Below are 23904 nucleotides of genomic sequence, written 5' to 3' on the forward strand. Positions count from 1 at the left end.
GCCACTGCACTCCAGTCTGGGCGACCGAGGGAGACTCCAACTCAAAAAATAAAAATAAAAAAAATAAAATCACCCTTTCCTTTCTCTCTCTCCTGCCCTCTGACCTCCACATGGCGGCAGATGGTTCTGCGAAGGGAAGGAGCTTCTAGACACACCTGATATCCGCATCCGCAGCGAGGCGGGCGGCCTGCAGACCCTGGTCATCGCAGAGGCCTTCGAGGACGACACAGGCCGCTACACCTGCCTGGCTACGAATCCCAGCGGCTCAGACACCACATCTGCTGAGGTGTTCATTGAAGGTGAGGAGGGCGTGGTCACGGCTTGTGGGGGTCTGATAGCCTGAGCCTCTGGGCAGCATCATGAATGTCTTCCCTGTGCAGCCGGCATCGTGGGCTGTGATTCAGACCTCATTCCTCCCAGAAAACTCTCAACAGTCAGGCAGGTCTGACACTTGGGCACAGCAACTGTCTACATTCGTTCCTCTTAACTTAAAACATCGCAGCTATCTTAACTTAAATGTACTTAAAACATCAAGTGGCCAGCTTATTTTTATCTTTCTCTTGTAAGTTAGTATGGGAACATAATTGAAATACCATGTCAGCCAAAGTTAAACTAAAAATGACTTGGGAAATCATTCATGGGAATTTTAAATGAATGAACACTTTTAAGTGTTCACATTTTAACTAAGCTCTAGAATTTTACCTCTTTTGTGAAGATGCCATTATTCTTGCTAAATGTACTGTGAACTTGCAATTACTAGGTAAAAATAATTTCAAGACTCAGTGCTGTGTTAGTTAGGGATTGGCAGAGAATGGAATATTTCTATTGTTCTACGCATTTTTCATGAGACTCAGCCTCTAGGGAATTAGAAAACTTGTTAACAAAGTCTCAGAGTTTACATTATTGTGTTTTGATCAATACCAGTGATTTAAGGCAATGTTTTAAGCACTGCTGTGTTTACACTGTCTCTAATTTACTTCGCAAATTGGTTGCTTTTCAAAGTATCAGTTAAAATTTAGAAAGAAGATTAAAATCCTTGAGTTTCACACTACCTTAATCTTCATTTTTTAAACTTTTTTTTTACTGTTTAGGAAAAAAATACCAAATTCTTTCATTATTTGAAGTGGAAGAAAGCAAGTTGTGAACCATTATAGCGCCTTGAAGAACTAAAAAAAATGTAATTTTAAAGTGGCAGTGACTGATGACTAAAAGTATGACCTTTACTTTTAAGGCAAAAGGGAACCCAAAAAACCCCAGAATTATCTTTTTGGAGGACAGGCCCCTTGTAGTTCAAGCTCCCTCCTGAGGTGAGTGCTGCAGGCACCTGTTGGCATCGGTGTGCCAGCTAACGTTGTCGTGAGAGGCTGCATTCCGCTTCAGTGAAATTTTTTGCGGCAAACAGGTGACTGGTTCTTCTACCGTGGCCACGCACCTGCCCGCCCCCTGCTGAGTGTTCAGCAGTTTCTGACCAAAAACAGCATGACCCCTTTGCCCCACCCTCTCTGTTCACGCGATCTCGCCCATAGTGAGTTTGTGTTTGTTTGTTTCCCCGGATGAAGAACGTTCTCATATGTTTGTCCTTCTTTATGGCTGTAGAATCTTCCATCGTGTGTATATACCACATTTTTTTTTATCCAGTCCAGCTTCGATGGGCAACACGGTCGGTCCCATGTTTTTGCTATTGTGACTAGAGCGGCAACAGACACACGTGTGCAGGTGTCTTTTTTGTAGAATGATTTGAGTTCCTCTGGGTATGTTCCCAAGAGGGGAATTGCTGGGTCCTTGCAGCAACCTGGATGGATTTGGAGTCGATCATACTCAGTGATTTATGACAGAAACAAAGAACAGAGTTCCATATATTCTCACTCATCTACAGACCTGGAACAATTATAATGCTGTCAGAAGTCGTGGGAAACTGCCGGGGTGGGGGTGGGATGGGCACTTGAGGGAAACTGCTAGGGAAGGGAGGGGCACACCTCATCCACAAGGGTACCTGCATGATCAATGTTTGTATTTCTCACCCTGAAATGTGCCCTGCATCTTTACAATAAAAATTTCCAAAAAGAAAAGAGCCCTCGACGGGAAACGTGCCAGTGTGGAAGAAGGGACACGAAACAGGCAGAGGCACTCAAAGGCAGCAAAACTGATGAGTTCAAAAACTGTTTCGCGCAATGGAAACAGCGTTTCGATGGGTGTGTTGCATCACACAGAGAGCCCTCTGAAGGCGGCTAAAGTTTAAACATGAAAGAATGGATGCACAACGTTTTATGAATAAATTCTTGGGAAGCCCACATCATCTAGCTCCTCAGGGGACCTTGTCCGGTTAATGAAAGCAAACTCTCTACGTGCAATAAAAACGAATGCTTACGTGGCACTTATAAAATACACACACACGTATATAATCAAAGGTCACCGTAAGCCTGTGAGGTGCTATTCGTGTCCCCATTTTATAAGTGAGTAAACTGAGGCTGAGAGAGATAAAAGGGACTCAGACGGTCTGGCTCTGGGGCCCATGATCTTAACCACTCTATCACACGTATGGGTATCCGAGGTGAAAAATGAGTGGCACAAGTTTTTTTTTTTTTGAGTCAGAGTCTCACCGAGGTGAGTGGACTGCCTGAGCCCGCGGGTTCGAGACCCGCCTGGGCAACTTGGCGAGACCTCATCTCCACAACAAATCAAAAATTAGGCAGGCGTGCTGGCACGCGCCTGTAGTTCCAAGTACTTGGAAGGCTGAGGCGGAAGGATCACCAGAGCCCAGCAGGTTGAGGCTGCGGTGACCGGGAGCGACCCCTGCACTCCAGTCTGGGTGACAGTGTGAGACTCCAACTCAAAAAATAAAATAAATAAAATAAAATTGGGAGTGTCATAATAGTTGGAATAAGAGGAACAGAAGTGTTACAAGAGCCTGAAAAGTTAAATGCATGACATAGAAGAGACCCTTCCTTTTCAAATAATGTTATATAATAAAAAGGAGAGTTCTTTACCTCTGAGACCAGCTTCAGTATCTAACTCTGGTAGACCCAAGCATGCACAGCCCTGATCTTTACTTTTATTTCACGATCTTTGGTTCTTCTGTATGGAAGCTTCCAAATGGCCGGTCCTTTTTTACCAGCCACATCACCTGGATGAGGCGCTGAACAGAGCAGGAATCTCCCCTCCATCACCCAGTTCTCCATGCATGTGTGTCTCATGCTCAGGACTCAGCAGAGACCGCCGGCCTTATGGTTTTCCACGTGATACCACTGAGCTGACGTAGGCATCCAACGCACCGCCAGGGTCTGTGGCTGTAAGTAGACTGTGTCACTTTGGACAAAATGAAGGGAGGGGAGAAAGCTGGGTGCAGCACGACTCTAGAGCCCTTAAGCATTGGTCTTGGGCTGGGCGTGGTGGCTCAAGCCTGTAATCCCAGCAGTTTGGGAGGCCGAGGTGAGAGGATTGCCTGAGTCCACAGTTTCGAGACCAGCCTGAGCAACTCGGCAAGACCTCATCTCTATAATAACAATTTTTTAAAAAATGAGCCAGGTGTGGTAGCACGTGCCTGTCGTTCCGGCTACTTGGAAGACTGAGACAGAAGGATCACCTGAGCCCGGCCGGTAGAGGCCGCGGTGGCTGTGAGCATGCCACTGCACTCCAGCCTGGGTGACAGAGTGCGACTCCGACTCAAAAAACAAATGAAAAGAGTCCGTCTTCTCAGCCAAACATAAAGCGCTTCAGAAAACGAGCCTGTAAAGCGTGGCTAATAATTGTTTAAAAACAGAAGACTTTAGTGTATTTTTATCCCTAAGAACAATCACATGAAACGGGAGAGAACCTCAGATACATTCTTAGGCCCCCATTGTGGCTCAAAGTAAGAAAACTCTTCGATTCTACTTATTCCAGTTCTAAGTTGGGCTCAGTCACAGTCCCGCTGCATTCATTGCTGCCTAAGCAAGCGGTTGTCACTGCATCCGCACACGGTCGCGGGGTTCGTCGGAGGGTAGGAGGCTTCCCCTAGGATGTCAGATCCCAACAAAGCCTTTTCTGAAAGCTTGACAGCCTACCACTCAGAACCTTTCCAAGTCTACTGTCTGACGCACCGAGGTCAGAATGACTTAAGAGAGACGATAGCTGAAGAACAATAGCCTTCCCTTAGTGTCGTCCAGGAGCCACGCACTGGTCTTCATGTTCACATAGATGATCTCACTCCACCTTTAAAAAAAAATCACCTCAGTTAAAAATCGTCTTTTAATTGTGTTTTTGAACTGACGTTTAGTCGGCTAATCAGCATATCCATTGCCACACACAGGTATCAAGTCTTTGTGTTGGGAACGGTCAACATCCTCCTCCTAGCGACTTGAAACTGTACGTCTATTATTGTTAACGCTAGTCTTCCTGCAGTGCTGGAGCACACTGGAACTTGTTTCTCCCATCCAACTGTGATTTTATATCCTTTAATAAATCTCTCCCTGCCCTCTCCTTCCCCCACTGTTCCCAACCTTCAGCATCCTCTGTTCTACTTTTAACTTCTATGAATTCGACTTTTTTTTTTGAGTTGGAGTCTCACTCTGCTGCCCAGGCTGGACTGCAGTGGCGCACTTATGGCCACCGCAGCCTCGACCTGCTGGTCTCAAGGGATCCTTCCGCCTCAGTCTTTCAAGTAGCTGGAACTACAGGCACGCGCTACTACGCCCGGCTAATTTTTTGATTTATTGTAGAGATGAGGTCTCACCAAGTTGCCCAGGCTGGTCTTCAACCCCTGGACTCAAGGCAATCCTCTCACCTCAGCGTTTTCTTTTTTTCTTTTTCTTTTTTTTTGAGTTGGGGTCTCACTCTGTCACCCAGGATGGAGTGCAGTGACATATTCACAGCCACTGCAGCCTTGACCCGCTGGGCTCAGGAGATCCTTCAACCTCAGCCTTCTGAGTACTGAGACTACAGGTGTCCACCATCACATTTAGCTATTTTTTTTTGAGTTGGAGTCTCACTCTGTCACCCAGGCTGGAGTGCAGTGACACTCTCACGACCACCACTGCCTTGACCTGCTAGGCTCAGGCGATCCTTCCGCCTCAGACTCCCAAGTAGCTGGAACCACAGGCGTGTGCCACCACAGTTGGCTAATTTTTTTGATTTATTATAGAGACGAAGTCTTGCCATGTCACTCAGGCTGGTCTCAAACCTCCGAGCTCAATCCTCTCCCCTCTGCCTCCCAAAGTGCTGGGATGACAGGCTTGAGCCACCGCACCTGGCTGAATTCACCTTTTTTTTTTTAAGAATTCTTTTTTTTTTTTTTTTTTTGAGTTGGAGTCTCACTCTGTCGCCTAGACTGGGAGTGCAGTGGCCGCTCCCGGCCACCGCAGCCTCGACCTGCTGGGCTCCGGCGATCCTTCCGCCTCAGCCTTCTGAGTAGCCGGAATTACAGGCATGCGCTACCACGCCCGGCTGACTTTTTGATTTACTATAAAGATGAGGTCTCGCTGCCCAGGCGGGTCCCGAACCCGCGGGCTCAAGCAATCCACTCACCTCAGCTTCCCAAAGGCACAGTATTACAGGCTGAGCCACTGAGCCCGGCTGAATTCACCTTTTTTAACGAAGAGTAAAACACCACATGTTCTTAAAATCACCCCATTTTATTGAGAGGAAACTGAAGCTGAGAGAGGCTAAGTAATGCCCCAAGATCACACACATGCACACACGTATACATGCATACCCACTGTTCCTGCATGCAACACATACCAGTGACACACATATGCACATATACATACATGCCCTACATGCATACCCACACGTGTACACATACACAGTACACACATACAACATACTGTGCACATGCATGCACACCTGGAAGTCATGGACTCAAGCCCAGGCAGCCTGCCCCTGAATCTGCCCTCTTGCACCGCCGCATACAACGCAGATACACTCATCCCCACTGGGGCAGCCACGAGCCTCACCCTCCTCTGATAACAGGGTTAGGACCTGAGCAGAGCACAGCTCAGGACACAGCTGAGTGCTTCTTGCTCGTTTTCCGGTGGACAGGGGTGACGGCTGTAGGGCAGGCAGGGGCAGACACCCCGGAAGAGGAGGGTGCATGAGCTAAGGAGCACGTGTGTGATTCCAGACGCCTGCAAGGAAACAAAGGTGACTGGAGGGACAGGGAGATCAGGGAGCTCTGAGGAGAAGGTGGTGAGCCCGGACAAGACCCTGAGAAGAGACCGGCGTGAAGCCTGGCGGGAGGCATCAGCACCAAGCCTGTTGGACTCCAGGAACCCCAGGAAGTCTGGGTGACCAGATGCCCTAGGAAGGAGGCAGCTCCGAGGAGGGGGCTGGGTGTATGGACACGAGGTCATGGCCATTGTTCGCAGTGCGGCCTGGATTCTAACTCTGCAAATCGTGGAGGGTTTCAACGGATTTCTGTTTCTAAACAGGTGCTTTGGCTTATGATTGGGAGACCAGGTAGAAGCTGTTGCAGCAGGGCAGAGGAGACGGGGTGAGAGGAGACAGCCTGGGTGGGAGAGTCAGATTCGGGGAGTTCAGAGGAGGAAAACAGGCGAGACTCTGGAGTCGGCCTTCCTGGGGTGTGGACGTGTTGCCAGCCTCTGGAACAGGCAAGACTGGAGAGGAACAGAAGGGGACAGTAGGACTTGTGTGCTCTTGCGGAGTGCTCAGTGTGCAATCCTGGCAGACGGCCACATGGGTGTGTCCGGCTGGCCTAGGGCATGTATGATCTAGAGCACAGTGAGAGAAACCAGGGATCCGCAGGGTCCAGGTGGTCACTGACGCCGTGGGACTGGACACACCCGCGGGCAGATCAGTGGGGAGAAAGAGGAGGTGGCGGGGGCCGCGCCTGGGCCTGGGCGCGCCTACCTGTTGAGGTTCCAAGGGGATCATCGGCAGGGAAGGAGAGTGAGCAGGAAGAACCCGAGCGGGAGAGAAGCCGGCAAGGGTGTCGGGAAGGCGAGAAGAAGAGCTTGTGGAAGGAGGGGCTGCCTTTGTGCCCCCTCAACGAGCTGGCAGGAGGAGGCTGAGAGGGAAGTCTGGATGCCCGACAGTGGTCGTGGTGGGAGATTTTACAGAGCGGGATTCGCGGAGTCCAGAGAGGACCGGAGGTCCAGCAGCAGGGGTTGAGAGGAGCTTGTGGACGTGGAAGGAGACCCGCAAATAGCAGCGATTTGCAGGAGAGCGTGGCAGGGCAAGACGGCATGGCGGCCTGTGTGTTCAGGCGGGTCGCCAGCGTAGTTTGCGGCCGATGAACACAGGTGAGAGGGACACAAGACTGTGCAGGAGGGAGGAGGAGGGGCAAAGTCTCTCAGAAAGGGAGCGGACAGGGAGTCGGGCCCACGTGTGTGCCAGACGGCCCGGTGTCCTCAAGGCCAAGCTGGCAAAGAGATGCTCCCCACCAGAAGGTCCTCTATAAATAGCAAAGATCGGCATAAACACGCAAGGCAGATGCCGGCTCTGGAGTCTCCACCCCCGCCTCCCTGTGACTGTGACATGGATGACACACCTGACACGGCCACATGGGCTCCAAGGGGGCTGGACAGTGACCCTGGGTGGAGAAGGCTGGGTCCCAGCAGACCCCGGGGACAAGGAGGGCTGGGGTTGCCGGAGAGGAGGGCAGTCAGCACAAACGGCGGGAAGGGATGGGGCTGGCACGGGCTGGCGGGCCCTGCATGATGCTGCTGCTCGATGCCACGCGTGACCGATGATGTGTATCATGAAGTGACATACCGAAGCCAACGGGATGTGACATGGGTTTTGAAAACTTACAGGGAGCAGCAGGAGGGGTTTAAACGCAGCACTGGCCAACTTCACGGAACTTATTTATTTATTGCTTGTTTGTTTGTTTGAGTTGGAGTCTCACTCGGTCGCCCAGGTGGAGTGCAGTGGCACGATCATGGCCACCCCAGCATCAACCGGCTGGGCTCCAGCGATCCTTCCACCTCAGCCTTCCAAGTGGCTGGAACCCCAGGCACCTGCCACCGTTCCCAGCTAATTGTTTTTTGATTTATTGTAGAGATGAGGTCTCACCAAGTTGCCCAGGCTGGTCTTGAACCCACGGGCTCAGGCAATCCTCTTGCCTCAGCCTCCCAAAGTGCTGGCATTACAGACTTGAGCCACCACGCCCAGCCCACCCAGCAATTTTTAAATTTTATTTTATCTTTGGTAGCGATTAGGTCTCTTTATGTTGTGTAGGCTGATCTAAATCTCCTGGGCTCAAATAATCCTCTCGTTTTGGCCTCCCAAAGTGTGAGGATTACAGGCATGAGCCACCATACCTAGCCAGGATTAGCTCTCTTTTTTTTCTTTCTGAGTTGGAGTCTCACTCTGTCTCCCAGGCTGGAGAGTACCAGGCTCATGGCCACCACAGGCTCGACCTGCTGGGCTCAGGCGATCCTTGTGCCTCAGCCTTCCCAGGAGCTGGAACTATAGGCACACAGTACCACGCCTGGCAAATTTTTTGATTTATTGTAGAGATGAGGTCTCGCCAGTTTGCCCAGGCTGGTCTCGAACCCGTGGGCTCAGGCAGTCCCCTCACCTCGGCCTCCCAAAGTGCTGGGATTACAGACTTAAGCCACCGTGGCCACCCCACAGAATTTATTTTAACTGACTTTTCGTGGCATTCTGTGACCAACTTGGTTCCTTGCTCTGTGGCCTTGAACAATGAAAAGTGGCTCTGTGCTTTGCTTTCTTCATCCGGAGAAAGTTAGACTGTTGTAAGGACTGAGCAAATTAATCTACTAGCTTGGTGCCTGGCTCATGGTGTGGGCCGTTATTAGGATTACAAAATGATGCATGATTTATCTTTAAAACTAAAATTCATGGATCAAGGAAGATACACAAGTCATGTCCACACCCTCTGGCTTGTGACTCTTCATATTTTGATCCTTCCGATCTTTTTTGGAGTCCCACTCCGTAGCCCAGGCTGGAGGGCAGTGGCACGCTCCCGGCCACCCCAGCATCAATCTGCTGGGCTCCAGTGATCCTTCTACCTCAGCCTTCCAAGTAGCCGGAACTACAGGCACGCGCTACCACGCCCGGCTGATTTTTTCATTTTATTGTAGAGACAAGGTCTCACCATGTTGCCCGAATTGGTCTTGAACCCACAGACTCAGGCAATCCTCTTGCCTCGGCCTCCCAAAGTGCTGGGATGGCAGACTTGAGCCACCATACCCGGCCTTGATCTTTCTGATCTTTTTCCTACATGTGAGTCCAGGTATTTTGCTCTGAATACTCTTTTTACCCTGTTGTGTTTTTTTTAGATTTAACCTATTCTTGTCACAACATCTGCCCTTGTTGTAAACCTTCTTTAAACCCGTTTGCATTGCCTCAGAGTCATTTGTCACTCATAAGGTCGAGTCTCACTTGCCTCACTCTCCCCTGAGCGGGATTCTGCACTGTAGCTGCAGCAGTTGACGTACAAGAAGCGGGAGGGGCCACAGGACGCGGTCCCTAGGTGTCCTTATTCTGAAGGACGGAACATGTACAGAAGGAGAAACACCACGGCTTGGTTCAGTAAGCCACCTAGGGACTTAAGACATACATATATGGGGGGGGGACAAAAACCCAGAATTTATTTATTAAAAATTGTATGTTGGCTAGGCTCAGTGGCTCAGCCTGTCATCCCAGCACTTTGGGAGGCCGAGGCAAGTGGATTGCCTGAGCCCGTGGGTTCGAGACCAGCCCAGGCAGCTCGGTGAGACCTTGTCTCTACAATAGATTTAAAAATTAGCTGGGCGTGGTGGTGCATACCTGTAGCTGCGACTCCTTGGGAGGCTGAGGCAGAAGGATCACCGGAGCCCGGCAGGTTGACGCTGGGGTGGCCATGAGCGTGCCACTGCACTCCAGCTTGGACGATAGAATGGGACTCCAACCCCCCCCAAAACAATTGTATGTTTATTTTTACATGTTTAAACTTTAGTCACCCTTATGAGCCTCTCTGTTTGATGCAATACACCTACTGAGAAACTTTTACTGCTGCTCAAAACAGTTTGTGAATTCGTCACTTTTGATGCCTCTTAGTGCTCCTACCGTTTTTTGTTTCACTTCTTTCACATTGACAAAGCATATCCCTTTGAGGATCTTTTTCATCCAGGAAACAAAAAAAAGCCACTCAGGGTGATTGGGTGAACAGGGAGGGGGCCACGGGGGTCATGCCCGTTTTGGTCAAAAACTGCAGAACATTCAGCATGGTGTGGGCAAGTACATCGTCGTGGTGGGAGAACCAGTCGCCTGTTGGCCACAATTTGGGGTGTCTCTCCACAAATTGTCTCTCACAGCAATGCTAGCTGGTACACTGATGTTGATGGATTCCTAGAACACCCACCTCGCAGGGGAAGCCTGACACTCCAAGAGATAATTCCAGTGTTTTGGGGATCCCGTCTCATATATTTTCTCTTTTTTTTGAAAGCAGGATTTATTGAGAGGACAGAAAAGCTCTCAGAGCAGGAGGGGACCCCAGGGGGTTGCCCCTCATATATTTTCTTAAGTGGTAGGTATCTGCCTCTGTGAAGTCTTCCTGTGTCCTGAGGTTGAGGCCATAGGATTCACATCTAGTTTGCTTCCACTCAGAAATATATAGGTTTTTTTTGTTATCAAGGAAAATATCAGAAAGACAAAATTTAAAATAATTGGAATATGGTGTTTTCATGGTGTGGGGAAATGGATTTTTGGTAAATGATACACATCTTTCAGGAGGTGTGCAAAAATGGAAATAATAAATATATCTGACAAAAGTAGAATGATCAAAGGATGTTAAATGCACACAAATGAATCTGAGGCAGCCATTAGAAGATCAAAAGTACATATTTATCGGCATGAAAAGGCTTTTCTCACGGTGCAATGTGGGAGAAGATATGGGCATTGAACAGTGCACATAGCGCTGTCTTACTTTTTAGGATATATTTATTAGTTGTCTAAGCACACGGGTGTGCTTTGGAAGAACACACTACAAAACATCTGGGTTGCAGTATCCCAAACAATTCTGTCTTTAGTTTTTGCTTGTGTGTTATTTTCTGGGTCTTTCCTGTAAGAAAGTGTTGAACTAGGTGAGATTTAAGTTGAAAGGGGCCCCTTGGACAGTCAGACGGGGGCTGTTCTGGTGACATTTCCAGGCCATCCCTTTCCAGGGCAGGAGCAAGGTCTCATCATGGGCTTCCTGCACTCTGGGGAGAGATGGAGTTGTTTCAGGAGGAGCTGCGGTTTAGGTGAACATCAGGTGAACACACGGCAGTCATGGCTCAGGACCGTGTGGCCGTCAGACAGGAGCCCGCCTCCAGAATGGGATGGACACAGGAAGTGAAGCCGGGCTCTCAAGACAGGGGTGTCATTTCCCAACCAGCAGCTGCCGAGCGGATGAGCAAGGGCGGACAGCAGGGGAGGGAGGGAGGGTGGCCCTGGGGGACCGGCTGGCACCGGAGGGAGACTTGATCTGCCACTTGCTGCGGCTCTGACACCCGAGACAGAAGGTGACTTTGAGAGTCCCCCGGGTAGACAGGTGTGCGAGAGCTCACAGGTGTGTTCTCATCTAGGGACATCAGCCTTCCTGGCCTTCACCTTTCTGCGATGATCAGCTGGAGAAAAGTAGAAAGTGACTTTTTCCAGAGAGGTTCTCAGAGGAAGCGCTTTTATGGTTTAGATGTTTGGAATCAGGTGAAAATAACTGTTCTCTCCCCAGTGTCTGACCGTTTGCGAGAGTCTGTGATCACTTCCCTATGGTTTTGCCGCCCCAAACCCCCTTCCTGAACACAGTTGTGGTTCCAGGAAAACGGTCCCTGGGTCCCTCGCGACCTTCTGGCTGTGGAGCCTCGGCTGGCTTTTCCTCAGCGCCCACCCGCACCCCAGCCAGACTTGCCCCTCGCCCATCGCCTGCTTTCGTGGCCTGCTTCTCACTTCGCCCTGTTTTCCCAGGCCGCCCTCCTTGCCCAGATAGCCAGGCCAAGGTCAACCCCGTGGGCCACACCCTCCCTGTGTTCCAGGCCCATTACCTGCACCAGCTTCTCTTCCCTTGTGGCCAGGTCCCTCTCCATCCTCACTCTAATCTGGCCACTCCCTGGTCCCAGGGCTCATTCCTGGAAGGCCTGCATGCGCGAGGCACCCGGTCAAGCACACAGGACAGGTGGGCATCACAGGCTCTCAGGGTTGTAAGGTCAGGGCCTTGAGTCCAGCAGCATGTGTGTACCCCTGTCCCCGCTGCCTGCTGAGCATGTGACCTGTGCGGTCATTGACCCTCTCGGGTCCTCGGCTTATCATCTAATCTATGAGTTGAACGTGCTCACTCCTCAGTGAGGCTTGTTATTATACTGATCAAGTGAGGAGAAGTACTCAGGGTGTGGCAGTGCCCGCCTGACCCCACCTCGATGCTCAGGGAGCTGATAATCCATCAGGAGTGATGTTACGAGGGACACGGGTGGGGTGGGCAGAGACACGGGTGCCCAGGGAAGACGCCAGGAACGGCAACTGCCAACCCCAGAGACAGACAATCCGGAAGAGCCTGGGGATCTTAGGGGTGAGCATATATGTGTGCGTGTGTATGAGTGCTGGTGTGTGTGAGAGCATGTGGGCGTGTGTGGGAGTGTGTGTGAGCACGTGTGTGTGAGAGTGCATGTGAATTATGTATGTGTGTGTGCATATGAGTGTATGTGTGTGAGCATGTATGAGTGCATGCAAGTATGTGTGAGTTTGTGTGTGTGCATGTGTGTGTGAGCGTGTGCGAGCGTATGCATGTGTGACTGCATGCATGTTTGTATTGTGAGTATATGCATGTGTGCGTGTGCGATTGTATGTTCCTTGCTTGCCCCCACCTGTGGTGTGTATCCCGGCATGTGAATCCAGCTCTCTGGATTGGGCTCCATGCCCCGGAGGTGTGGGACTTTCTCACAGACAGAGCTAGAAGATCAGGCGGAAATCACAACGGCCATTCAGTGTCAGGTGGGGGTTAACTTACCAAGCAGACGCTCAAATCGTCGAGTCTTTCCACAGGAAGATGTGCCTGGGAAGATCAACCTGACAGAGGGTGCAGGTGACTTTGTGGGTGAGCGCGGGCAGGCGGGAGGAGAGGCTGTCGTCCAGGCCAGGAGGCGGGCGGAGCTGGCCCACGCCGGAGTCAGTGGCGGGAGGAATGGACGGGACAACAAGCATTCTGACAGCTACCAACACAGGGCTGTTTCCATGTCCAGAAAGGACTGGACCCACGTCACAGGAGAGTCGTGGAGGGAATGCTAGGCAACCCCCAAGAGAACTGGGCAGATGTGGGTCTTCTAAATCCCATGATAGTAAAAGTTGCCAGTTGCAACACGGACATGTGGTATGAGTCCACTGGTATGTACCTCAGTGTATGTGTTTGAGATTCAGTATTAAACTTCTCTGGAAAATGACACACCAGACTATTAGCACATGCAGAGGGGTACTTAGGAAGGGGCCCGCTGACCTTTACTGCTGTGTCACACAATTCTGTGCTGTTTGGCTCCTTTTCTAGAAGCATGCACATGGAGGGACTCAAAAAGAAGTAGAATTTATTTATATTTATTCTTACATGTTTAAATGTCAGTCACCTTCCAGTGCTCTCTGTTGGTTGCAATACACCTATCGAGATGCTTTCCCCACTGCTCAAAATAGTCCATTTTGATGCCTTTTAGTGCTTCTGCCATGTTTTTGTTTCACCTCTTCCATATTGGCAAAATGTTTCTCTTTGAGGACTTTTTTCATCCAAGGAAACAAAAAAAAAGGTGCTCAGGGGAAGATCAGTTTAATAGGGAGGGTGGGCCAAGGGGGTCACACCATTTTCAGTCCAAAACAGCTGAGCACTCAGTGCAGTGTGGGCGGGTGTGCTCACAAATCGCCCATCATGAAATGGGCAAACGTGTTGACAGAATCTAAAAAAAAAAGTTCACTGAAGCCAAACGCAGCCTCACAACAACACAAGTTGGACACTGATGCCAATGGGTTCCTAGAACACTTACCTAGCAAGGGAGGCCTGTACTATAAGGGGCCTGCCTTCCAAATAATCATTCTGATTTTCTTGGGGTCCCCCTTGTACTGTTTTTTAAGATAATTAAATAACTCAAGTTAAATATATCTTAGAAACAACAAGCTTATACTTTGAATGATTGCAATTGTTTTAAATCTGTCACTGAAATCTTTGACACAAAATATGTATAAATTGAAATCTGAGTGCAGTTTACATTTGGACTAAAAATCTGACAAGGTGGCCTTTTATTTAGAAACGATATTGCTGCAAATGAGTCTGTGAAGGCATGATCCAAAAAGTAAAGGCTCTCGTTCCAGAACAAAGTCGTGTTATGCTGGGTTTTACTCAGTAGTCAGAAAGCATCTTCTGATTAGCGAGGAACAGAGACATTGGCGTCCATACCCTGTGCTCTCCTGCAGAGGGTCGTGGTTCAGAAGCACCGACAGACACACATTTATTCTGTAGTTCATAAGCCAATTAAAAGTTTAGTTGTGATGGCCACATGATAAAAACGAAATGAATAATAAATCTGCCCGTAAAAGCAGATTTGGTGAAATCTGTGAAGTGGTCTGAACCTGAGTCATCCTCTGTGTCGTTGTATATTTAGGTCAAAATAAGATTCTGTTATTGATTGAAAAAGAAGACTATGGCCGGGCTCAGTGGCTCAGCCTGTCATCCTAGCACTTTGGGAGGCCGAGGTGAGTGGATTGCCTGAGCCCGTGGGTTCGAGACCAGCCCCGGCAGCTTGGCGAGACCTTGTCTCTACAATAAATCAAAAATTAACTGGGCGTGGTAGTGCACGCCTGTATTTCCAGCTACTTGGAAGGCTGAGGCGGAGGGATTGCCTGAGCCCAGCAGGTCGGGACTATGGTGGTCATGAGCGTGCCACTGCACTCCAGCCTAGGCGACAAGAGTGAGACTCTAACTCAAAAAAAAAAAAAAAAAAAGACTATAACTTTAGAGGTTCTTATAGGCATCACTGACATCTTACCTTTTCATCATCCTTTCCCAGGTGCCAGCTCAACAGACTCTGACAGTGAAAGTTTAGCTTTCAAATTAAACGCTGGAGCGATGCCACAGTAAGTACCTAAGTCCCATCCACTCTCTGTAAGTGAAGGACTGTTGGGGTGTGAAGATGTTCGGGTCATGCTTGACGGAAACATCAACTGATGGCAGAAATCAGACCTTTGACATTGGAACACAGTGTTTCACTGATGAACTTGAACTTCGAGATCTGCATTTCACCAGTGATATGCCAGAATTTAACCATATACAGCATTCTTTGCAAAGAAAACCATCTAACGGATTATAAGTGTTTGAAAAGAGAAGTCACATTAGGAGAAAATCAGTTAAATCATCACTAAAACGTACATGAGGAACAATTTTTCATACAAATTGGACAATATTTGATTAGGTCAGAAATGGGTTTTTATTTGGATTAAATCTATTTCTAGCTAGATCTTATACCTGAAAAGTCACAAAACTTAGTTATTCCTAATACAATGTTAATATCTTAATTATTTTGCAAAAATAAAATAAGACCTGCTAGAAATCTGTAGAAACCTCCATTAGCATTGAGACTGTGCCGATGGCTCCCTTTGCTCTGCTAGTCCATACATCGCGGTGGTATTTGTTCAGTATCCTTCAGTCCTTTCCTGAGGCTGACAGGACCTCATAAGACCATATGTCTCCCGCCCAACTCTAGACAAGAGACTCAAGAGTAGTAACAGGATGTGACTGGCGTGAGATAGCACAGCCAGCCACCCAGCGAGGCTGGGCCTGGAAACCAACGCTCTTGAATCTTTCCATACTCCTCACTCACTGTGCTGAGTTAAGAAAATACAGAAATCCCAAGATGCTGTCAACAAAATTAGAGACCAGAACAAAAAACAGCTGCCAGCCTTAAAATAGTCAACTACATCTTGGAGTTAAACGTAGGACCCTAACCCTAAACTTTTCAAATATCTGCTTACCGATAATAAACAGACTTTTTTCTTTTTTCTTTTCTTTTTTTTTTGGAGTTGGAGTCTCCCTCTGTCACCCAGGCTGGGGTGCAGTGGCCTGCTGGCCTCCGGCGATCCTTCCGCCTCAGCCTTCTAAGGAGCCGAAACTACAGGCGTGTGCTACTGCACCTGGCTAATTTTTTATTTATGGTACAGAGGAGGTCTGACCAAGTTGCCCAGGCTGGTCTTGAACCCATGGGCTGGGGCCCATGCCTTGGCCTCCCAAAATGCTGGGATGACAGGCTGAGCCACCGAGCCCGGCCAATGTTCAGACTTTTGCCAAATGTTTCCTCTTGGGATTTTCAAGTGTACTGTTTTAGAACCTTCCAGTGTCGGAATTGCATCTAGCTACTTTTCCTCCACCCTGTGTTTATGTTGCTAAATGTCTGTGAGCTACATTCTGCACATAAACTGGCCATAGGTCTCCTAGCTGTAGGCTACGGCTACAGCTAAAACAATTGCAGTGGGAGGGGTAGGGGGATACAGAAAAAGCCCAGCCTCTTTGTGGAGACGTTTCGAAGAATAAGTCCTGCTGAAAAAGTTCTGATGCAACACTTGCCTCCCTGTTTTCCAGAGCTCAAAAGAAAACAACGTCTGTTTCCTTGACAATAGGATCATCCTCCCCAAAGACAGGGGTGACCACAGCTGTGATTCAGCCGCTGTCTGTGCCTGTTCAGCAGGTAAGCCAGTCTCAGGCCAGAGCCCACAAGGGGTCAGACTCATTAGCAGACTTCTTGGTTTTAAGAATATCACTCGACTCCAACTAGGACGCTCCCTTGAGATATTTTCCAAGTGGAAACAGACCGGGGAGAAAAGAAGTGGTGGGTAATGTCCTTCACTTTTAGTCCACTAAAAATAACGTCTTGTCAAAGCCACACCGCCGGTCAGTCAACATCTGCATTTCCACTGGGCACGTCTTTCTCTAACAGCTAATAATCTGATAATGGTATCTGTTTCAGCTGTAACTATTTGATTATTCTCTCACATCTGTGCCCTCTTTTATTTAGCCAGATTCATTAGCTCGTTTAAAACAAGCTAAAAGACAAGTCCGTATACTAACAAAAAGCTTTCTGATTCCTAAAAGCTACACAAACAAGAAAAATCAACTCAGATTCCTTGGTTTCCCCGTGCTCTTCGGTCCTGCTTTTATTTCAGGGTAAGACTGCTTTAGCCAAGAAGGAACAATCACGTAAACTACTGGAAAGTAGATTCACTTTGCAAATACAAACATGAACTTTTTCAAGTAAAAACCAGTCTGTCTAAATGTCTCTAAATCTGACGATATGGTGGATATCTGTAAACACAACACTCAGAAGGTTTTGCACACACGCCTGCCATGTAAGCTCACTCCTGACTGCTGAGTGTGCCCTGCGAGCATCACTGTGTCCCCCACCCCTTCAGCGTCCACTGAGGATTCAGAGGTATTAGTACCTGCAGGTGGGATACACATTTGTGCCGTGTGGACAGAGCCCACAGTGGAGAAGGGACTTTTGGGCCCATAAGCCCAAATCCACGAGCAGAAGTTGCTCAGAGACAGCACGTATCACTGTTAGCTTCTTTAAACCCCAAAACCAAAGTGGATTTTGTAGAAAGATTTCTGATCAAATCAGTGGAGACTCTGGTGCTTATGTATCGGTGTGTATTTATTGAATGCTGAGCACTGCTCTGGGCATTCCAGGGCAGAAAACAAGTGTCCACAGCCCATTTTCCCACAGTCTATAAACCGGTCTGAGAAACAGGAAGTAGACACGGGAGACACTTCCTGATAGGCTGAACGTGTTTAGCGAAAGCATAGAGCCTGAGGATAGGAGGCACACCTGCATCTACATGTGAGGACACCGTAATACAGTAAAGCATGCCGTGTAAACAGGTTGGATTATGCAGGAATGGAAGATGGAAGCCCCCCTTTTGAGCCAGCAGAGCGAAGTGCTCAGAAAAATGCTGTCATGTTGTTAGTGTGACATGAAGCTGCCCTCCGGAAAACCCAAGTGGGTCGAGTTCCATTACTACCCTCCCTCAGGAGGGACCCTAGGCAAATAGTGCAGGCTTCTCGGGCCTAGACCCCTCACTGTGAAGTGAGGGTGATTTACAGCCTCCCGTGCCTGGGCCCCTCATCTGTGAAGTGAGGATAACAGTCCCACCTGAATTGCAGAGTTGTCATGAAGTCAGTGAGTTCATCTTCAAGTGACACTTAGAATCACGCCTGGCACAGTGTACGTGCTCAAATACTATGGAAGCGTTCGTATGGTTTGTGGACATAAATAGGCAGTGAAAGTGAAGTCCAGGCCTCTGAATCACGAGCCGGTGGAGCCTCCCGGTGATGCTAGGGCCTGTCCCCATCCTGGCGTCTCTGCTGATGTTCTTCATGATGCCCTGGAGCGCGATGGGACACGTAATTCCAGATCACTGTCATCTTCGGTTAAGAAGCTGACAGTTATTGATATGAGTAAATGAATCCAGATCATCTGAAAACAATCATTCACCCCAAAGACATAATTTCCATACACTGCCCTGAAGTCTTCCTGTTTCCCCAGAGACAAAGGCCATTTGATAAGCATTTTAGCACCTTTGTTTTTTGCACATCAAGAAAATAATAATGTATTCCTTTTCCCTTCATCTCCCATAATACCAATATCGGAAAAGAATACACGTTAAAATAAGACAGGCAGATGTTTGCTAAATTACTTCACCCTCCACTGCCTATAGCTGAGGCTTTTTAGCTAGTGAATCTGAACTGTATTTAAAAATAAAATATAAAGTCTGTGAGAACCTTTCAAAAGACCCCTTGGGCCGGGCGCAGTGGTCAAGCTTGTGATCCCAGCACTTTGTGAGGCCAAGGCCAGAGGATTGCCTGAGCCCGGGGGTTCGAGATCAGCCTGGGCAACTTGGTGAGACCTCGTCTCTACAATAAATGAAAAAAAATTAGCCAGGTGTGGTCGTGTGCACCTGTAGTTCCAGCTACTTGGAAGGCTGAGGTGGAAGGATCGCCGGAGACTGCCAGGTGGTGGCTGCAGTGGCCCTGAGCATGCCGCTGCACTCCAGCCTGGGCGACAGTGAGACTCTGACTCAAAAAAAAAAAAAGAACCCTTGGAAGTCCTGAACACCAAAATCCATTTGGTAACAGTATTGAAAACATGTGGTCCCCAAGCACCCACGTTGACCTTGAACGTCCCCTGGTGTGTAAAAGAACCACAGCTGTGGACTGAGGAGGGGATGACATCTGCCCGGTGAGGGGATGCACCATGTGCCTTGTGGCAATGCTTGCGTCTCCTCGTTCTGTTCAGGGGCGCATCCCCGCCCGCCCTAGAGGGGTACATACCACACGCCGTGTGGTGGTGCCGGTGTCCCTTGCTTCATTCAGGAGGAACGGTCCTGTCAGGAAAGGCTCCTCTGTCTTGTCTTTCCGGCCACTTTTCTACCTAGAAGTTGACCTTGTGTCTCTGCTTTTTCAGGCTCCCAGTCCAACTGCGCACCTCTGCCGGCCCGACGGAGCCACCACGGCCTGCTTCCCTCCTGTTTTCACAAAGGTCTGACACCTGGAACTCTTGTTCTGTGTTTACTCTGGTCCTGAAATTCCATTCACATGTGGCGAGTGGCATGGTCTTTAAACGTTAACGTGAACAGATGAGTAGGCCACTGATCGCGGTCACCTTCGGGCTGAGTAGGTGTTTGTTGAACAGCCGCCGTGCGACTGTGATCTTGTCACGTGGGATTTGATGGGCACAAGGGACGTGGTGTGGGCAGGGACGTGCGGGTGCCTCAGCTCTGGTGAGACAGCCATGCCGGGCAGAAAACAAAAAGACACGGCACCCTGTGGGAGGTTACGTGGAAACTGTAGTGAGTCTTCTAGAAACTCAGAGAAATCAATGGATTTCCACTCATCCTGATTGGGTTGGTTTGCACGGCCGGGCTGACGTCCACTTCACAGAGCAGCCTCTCGAGTCAGCAATGGGTCCAAGTGTGCTTCTTCTTTCCTTTTTGCTTTCTTTCTAGAGAAAATTATCACACTTTATTGAAAGACGTTTTCAAAGGTCCAGGAAAATGGAACACTATTCCATGCTGTGGACTGACAGACAGTAAGGAAGTCATGATCCCCGATTTATCTATATTGAATGCAAGGCTAGCTAAAAGTCCAACGGGTTCCTTGTTTTTATTTAGTTGTTTGTTACTGAATCTAGCAACCTGGTTCTAAAAGTTGTTTGGAAGAAAAAAGGGCCCAAAGTAGCCAGACACTCCTGACGGAAAGCAGGGAGGTGCTGGGAGGAGTGGGACTTGTCCCGCAAGATGCCGGGGCTTTCCCAGAACCCAGCGATGGCATCGCATGGTGCTGCCAAGGGCGAGAGGAACTGAGTCATCAGAACAGAGCCACGGAGAGCCCAGCGCCTACAGATACGTGCAGGCCGCCGAGGAAGCAGTGAACTCTCAGCAGAGCTGGGAAGATACTCCCTGGATACTTGCTCACAGTCAGTTCCTGGCCAAAAAGAAAAAAAGTGTGACAGCAAGCCTTTGTGAGGCAGCAGAGAAAGCATCTTCACAGCCTTCACATGAGGAATGACTTTTTCCCCTAAATCAGTCGAATCTACCTGTTATTAAAGACCTTTTCATGAGCACTGGTAATATTTCCAGGTGGGCACAGGCGACAGGTGATCACAACTTTGAAACCATCCTCCTAGGGAAACCATCAACAAAAGGCATGTGAACCCCCACCCAAATCTGTCAGTCCCTGGCACAGTCGACACCTTCCTCTGGTGCTTAGGACAGGAGGATTCCACAGAGGGGTAGGCACTCCACACCTGGGACTGGTTTAAGAGCTTTGCACAGGCAGCTGCTCAAGGGCATCACCATAAAGCGTGGGTTGCCTGATGTGTGGATGACCAAGATACTTGACTTGGGGCGTGCCAGGACCCCCACACCTCTTGTTTTAAACACGTGAAAGCCATGCAGGTGGCAGGAGGAACCGGAAGGAGGGTGTGAAGCTTTGCTTCCTGCCTCCACGGACTCCACTACAGGGATTTGGCATGTGGACCTGTCATGATGCTCCTGGGCACCGGGAAGAATTCTCAAAAACTAGACACCACTTCCTGTTTCTTGTGCAAGCCCGCTTCCGAGGCACCGACATTCTGCTGGTGACCTCCCCTTCCCAGAAGAAAACTATGCTGTGTCCTATGGGCTACCAATGTAGCTTGGAAAAAGTAAAACAAAATTCCTTATTTTCTTCAGGCTGATTTTCAGAAATCTCAAACTGCCAGGTAGCTGAATGCACAGAGCTGCCGGGGCACCCCCAGCCTTGCCCACGTCCCATGTCCACCGTGGAGTCATTCTCTGGGCAAGGCTGTCCCTCCCCACGGCACTGCTTCCGCGTCTTCTCTCTGGGCAGCTTCTCTCCCTGCCCTGAGGGGTCCTGTTCAGGCCTGGGCTCTGGAGGAGGGGCAAGGTGAGGAAACGACCCTGCTGGTCTCCTCACTAACTCATGCTGGCCTGCACTCTGTCACCATGGTATCTTCTGTGGATTTTTCCTTGGGACGATGGTGGCAGTGGACGGCAGGTGGCTCTGCCAGTCCAAAGGGAGCCTCCACCGACTTCCTCATGCCACCCTGAAAAAGATGCCTGGGTATCATTGCTAGACAGAGGCAGAGCCAGCCTCCAGCCAGTGGGCCACCTGGCCGCATGGTGGGCTGTCTGGGGCAGTAGAGTTGCTGGGGCCTGTGGGTAGCAGGGATGCACGGGCGGCCAGGACAGCTGCCACCTCCACATGGCATGTCTTCCCCTCCAAGGAACCACAGTGCCTGGTGGATTTGGTGTGTGACAAGAGGGGCCCTTTGGTGGGCCCTAAAACACCCAGACCCCGGGTCCTACACTGAGTGGGTGATCCGGATTCCAGGGGCATCCTCTGAAGGCCAGCTCCCGCTCTCCTCTGAAACTCCTCGTGTGTTCTGGAAGGTTCTTTCGATGGCTCACTGGGGTTGGCCCTGGCTTTTGAATGCTAAAAACGTTTGCTTAAGTTCACCGGCCTCTTCCCACTTCCTACATCTCTGACTTTGCAACGCTGAAACAATGCATCATCTCAGGAATAAAGCAAGGTCTCCTTGGGTGTCTCAAAGCTCAGGCATGAAACACATTTGGGCAACATTTGTCCCCCTACCATGAGGCTTCCTGGACAAGCCTGGAGACATTTAACAAGTTAATCCAAGCCACAAGCAACACTCACCTCTTGTGATCCCCCAAATTAGCTCTTCTCTGAACCCACTCACAGAGTAAAAAGATCTAAAGCCAGAGGTTTTCTACATAAAAAATAAAAATAAAAGAGAAAGAATACAATCAGAAATGTAGATCATCTTTTTACGTAAAAAAAGACATTCTCACAAAATTCTTATCCGATGTCTTCTCAGACTTCGCATGAGGCTTTTATGATTCTTCTGCCAACATCATAGACTTTTAGAATTTCCGTAGGGCTTTAGCACACCTACCACAGAAAAAACTTTTGTTTTACCCACAACACCATTTGAGGTCCCCTCAGGTCATTGTAAAACACACACAAAAAGCAAAAAGCCCCCCACACTCCCTAATTGTTTGCTTTTGGTCTGTGTGTGGGTGAACCACATCTGCATCATGTTTGAATTATTTTATTAATTATTTTCTGGGCCCTGCCTTGGATCCAGTATTCTGTAGTCAGAAGCTGTCTAGACAGGCCCCGTCACCGGTTAATCCTGGAGGAGAAAGAAAGAGAGGCGACATATGGAGGAATGGCTCAGAGTTCCCTGGTGTTCAACAAGTTTCGAGCTTTACCTGTTGGCAGCTACAAAGCCAGATTACTGTCTAACCCGCTGGAGGGTTGGAATGTTTTGGTCTGGAGTTGGGTGGGGGAGGGACCACGGAGGCAGCCTCGAGGGAGGCGAAGCCGGCCAGGAGGGAAAAGGCCGCAGGTTTCGTGATGTCGCTCAGAATCTCAAAATGAGGGAACCCCAGAGCCTTCAGCCTAGTGACCCTCACACAGGACACGTCGGGCAGGGATAGTGTGGGGACACAGAATGGCTTGGAGCAGGTGAAACCAAACGCATGTCTTTCCTCCTCTTTGCTACCTCTCACAAGAACCCCATTCTTTTTTTTTCTTTTGATTTTTTTATTCTAATGATGTGGGGTGCAATTCAGCGTTAGGGATCCAAATGTTCATGATGCAGGTGCCGTTGTGGATGAGGCGTGCCCCCCCCCTCCCCAGCAGATTCTCTAACTGCCAATCCTGCGTCTCCCACCCCATCCCCGGCCGGCAGTTTCCTGCTACTGTCAATCCTTTTCTTACAGTATTACAATAATTGTTCGAGGTCCACTTATGAGTGAGAGCATGTGATACTCAGTTCGTTGTTTCTGTGATAGATCGCTAAGTATTATCGACTGTACGTCCATCCAGGTTGCTGTGAAGTTCATGATTTTGTCCTTCTTTATGGTTGCATAATAGTCCATCGTGTATATGTACCACATTTTTTTATCCAGTCCTCTTTTGCTGGGTAGCACAGTTGAGAACCCCATTCTTTAGAACTGTAATTGTCTTCAGAGGTTTCCATCCCACCAGCTTACTCCTAAATGTCGATGAAGAAAGGTGGCAGTGGTTAACTCAGATCCCATAAGTGCAAAAGGTTCGATGCAAATTTGTAGACAGGCCAGTAAGTTCTACAGGGATCACGGGAAGCCTTGCTCGTCTGTGACCCGGGGATTATGAAAAACTGACAATCACTGAGTTTAAACCTATTTATTCTTTTTTTTTTTTTGAGTTGGAGTCTCACTCTGTCGCCCAGACTGGAGTGCAGCCTCGCCCTGCTGGGCTCCGGCGATCCTTCCACCTCAGCCTTCCCAGTAGCCAGAATGACAGGCATGCGCTACCACGCCCGGCTGATATTTTGATTTACTGTAGAGATGAGGTCTCGCTGCCCAGGTGGGTCTCGAACCCACGGGCTCAGGCAA

The 23904-nt window shown here is 49.2% G+C and overlaps 1 protein-coding gene across 1 annotated transcript in view; it reads left to right on the forward strand.

The window, feature by feature from the left end:
* LOC103268289 (palladin) overlaps window positions 1-23904 on the forward strand; it is a 377892-nt gene that overhangs the window by 149019 nt on the left and 204969 nt on the right. Inside the window, exons 2-7 of the mRNA XM_021716425.1 lie at window positions 121-299; window positions 14958-15024; window positions 16523-16628; window positions 19401-19475; window positions 20958-21126; window positions 21326-21382. Coding sequence (XP_021572100.1) covers window positions 121-299; window positions 14958-15024; window positions 16523-16628; window positions 19401-19475; window positions 20958-21126; window positions 21326-21382 — 653 coding nt within the window. The remainder of the gene's footprint in view (window positions 1-120; window positions 300-14957; window positions 15025-16522; window positions 16629-19400; window positions 19476-20957; window positions 21127-21325; window positions 21383-23904) is intronic.

The sequence above is a fragment of the Carlito syrichta genome, unplaced genomic scaffold (genome assembly GCF_000164805.1).
Source record: "Carlito syrichta isolate Samal-C Ts95f unplaced genomic scaffold, Tarsius_syrichta-2.0.1 Scaffold308811, whole genome shotgun sequence".
Classification (NCBI taxonomy): Eukaryota; Metazoa; Chordata; class Mammalia; order Primates; family Tarsiidae; genus Carlito; species Carlito syrichta.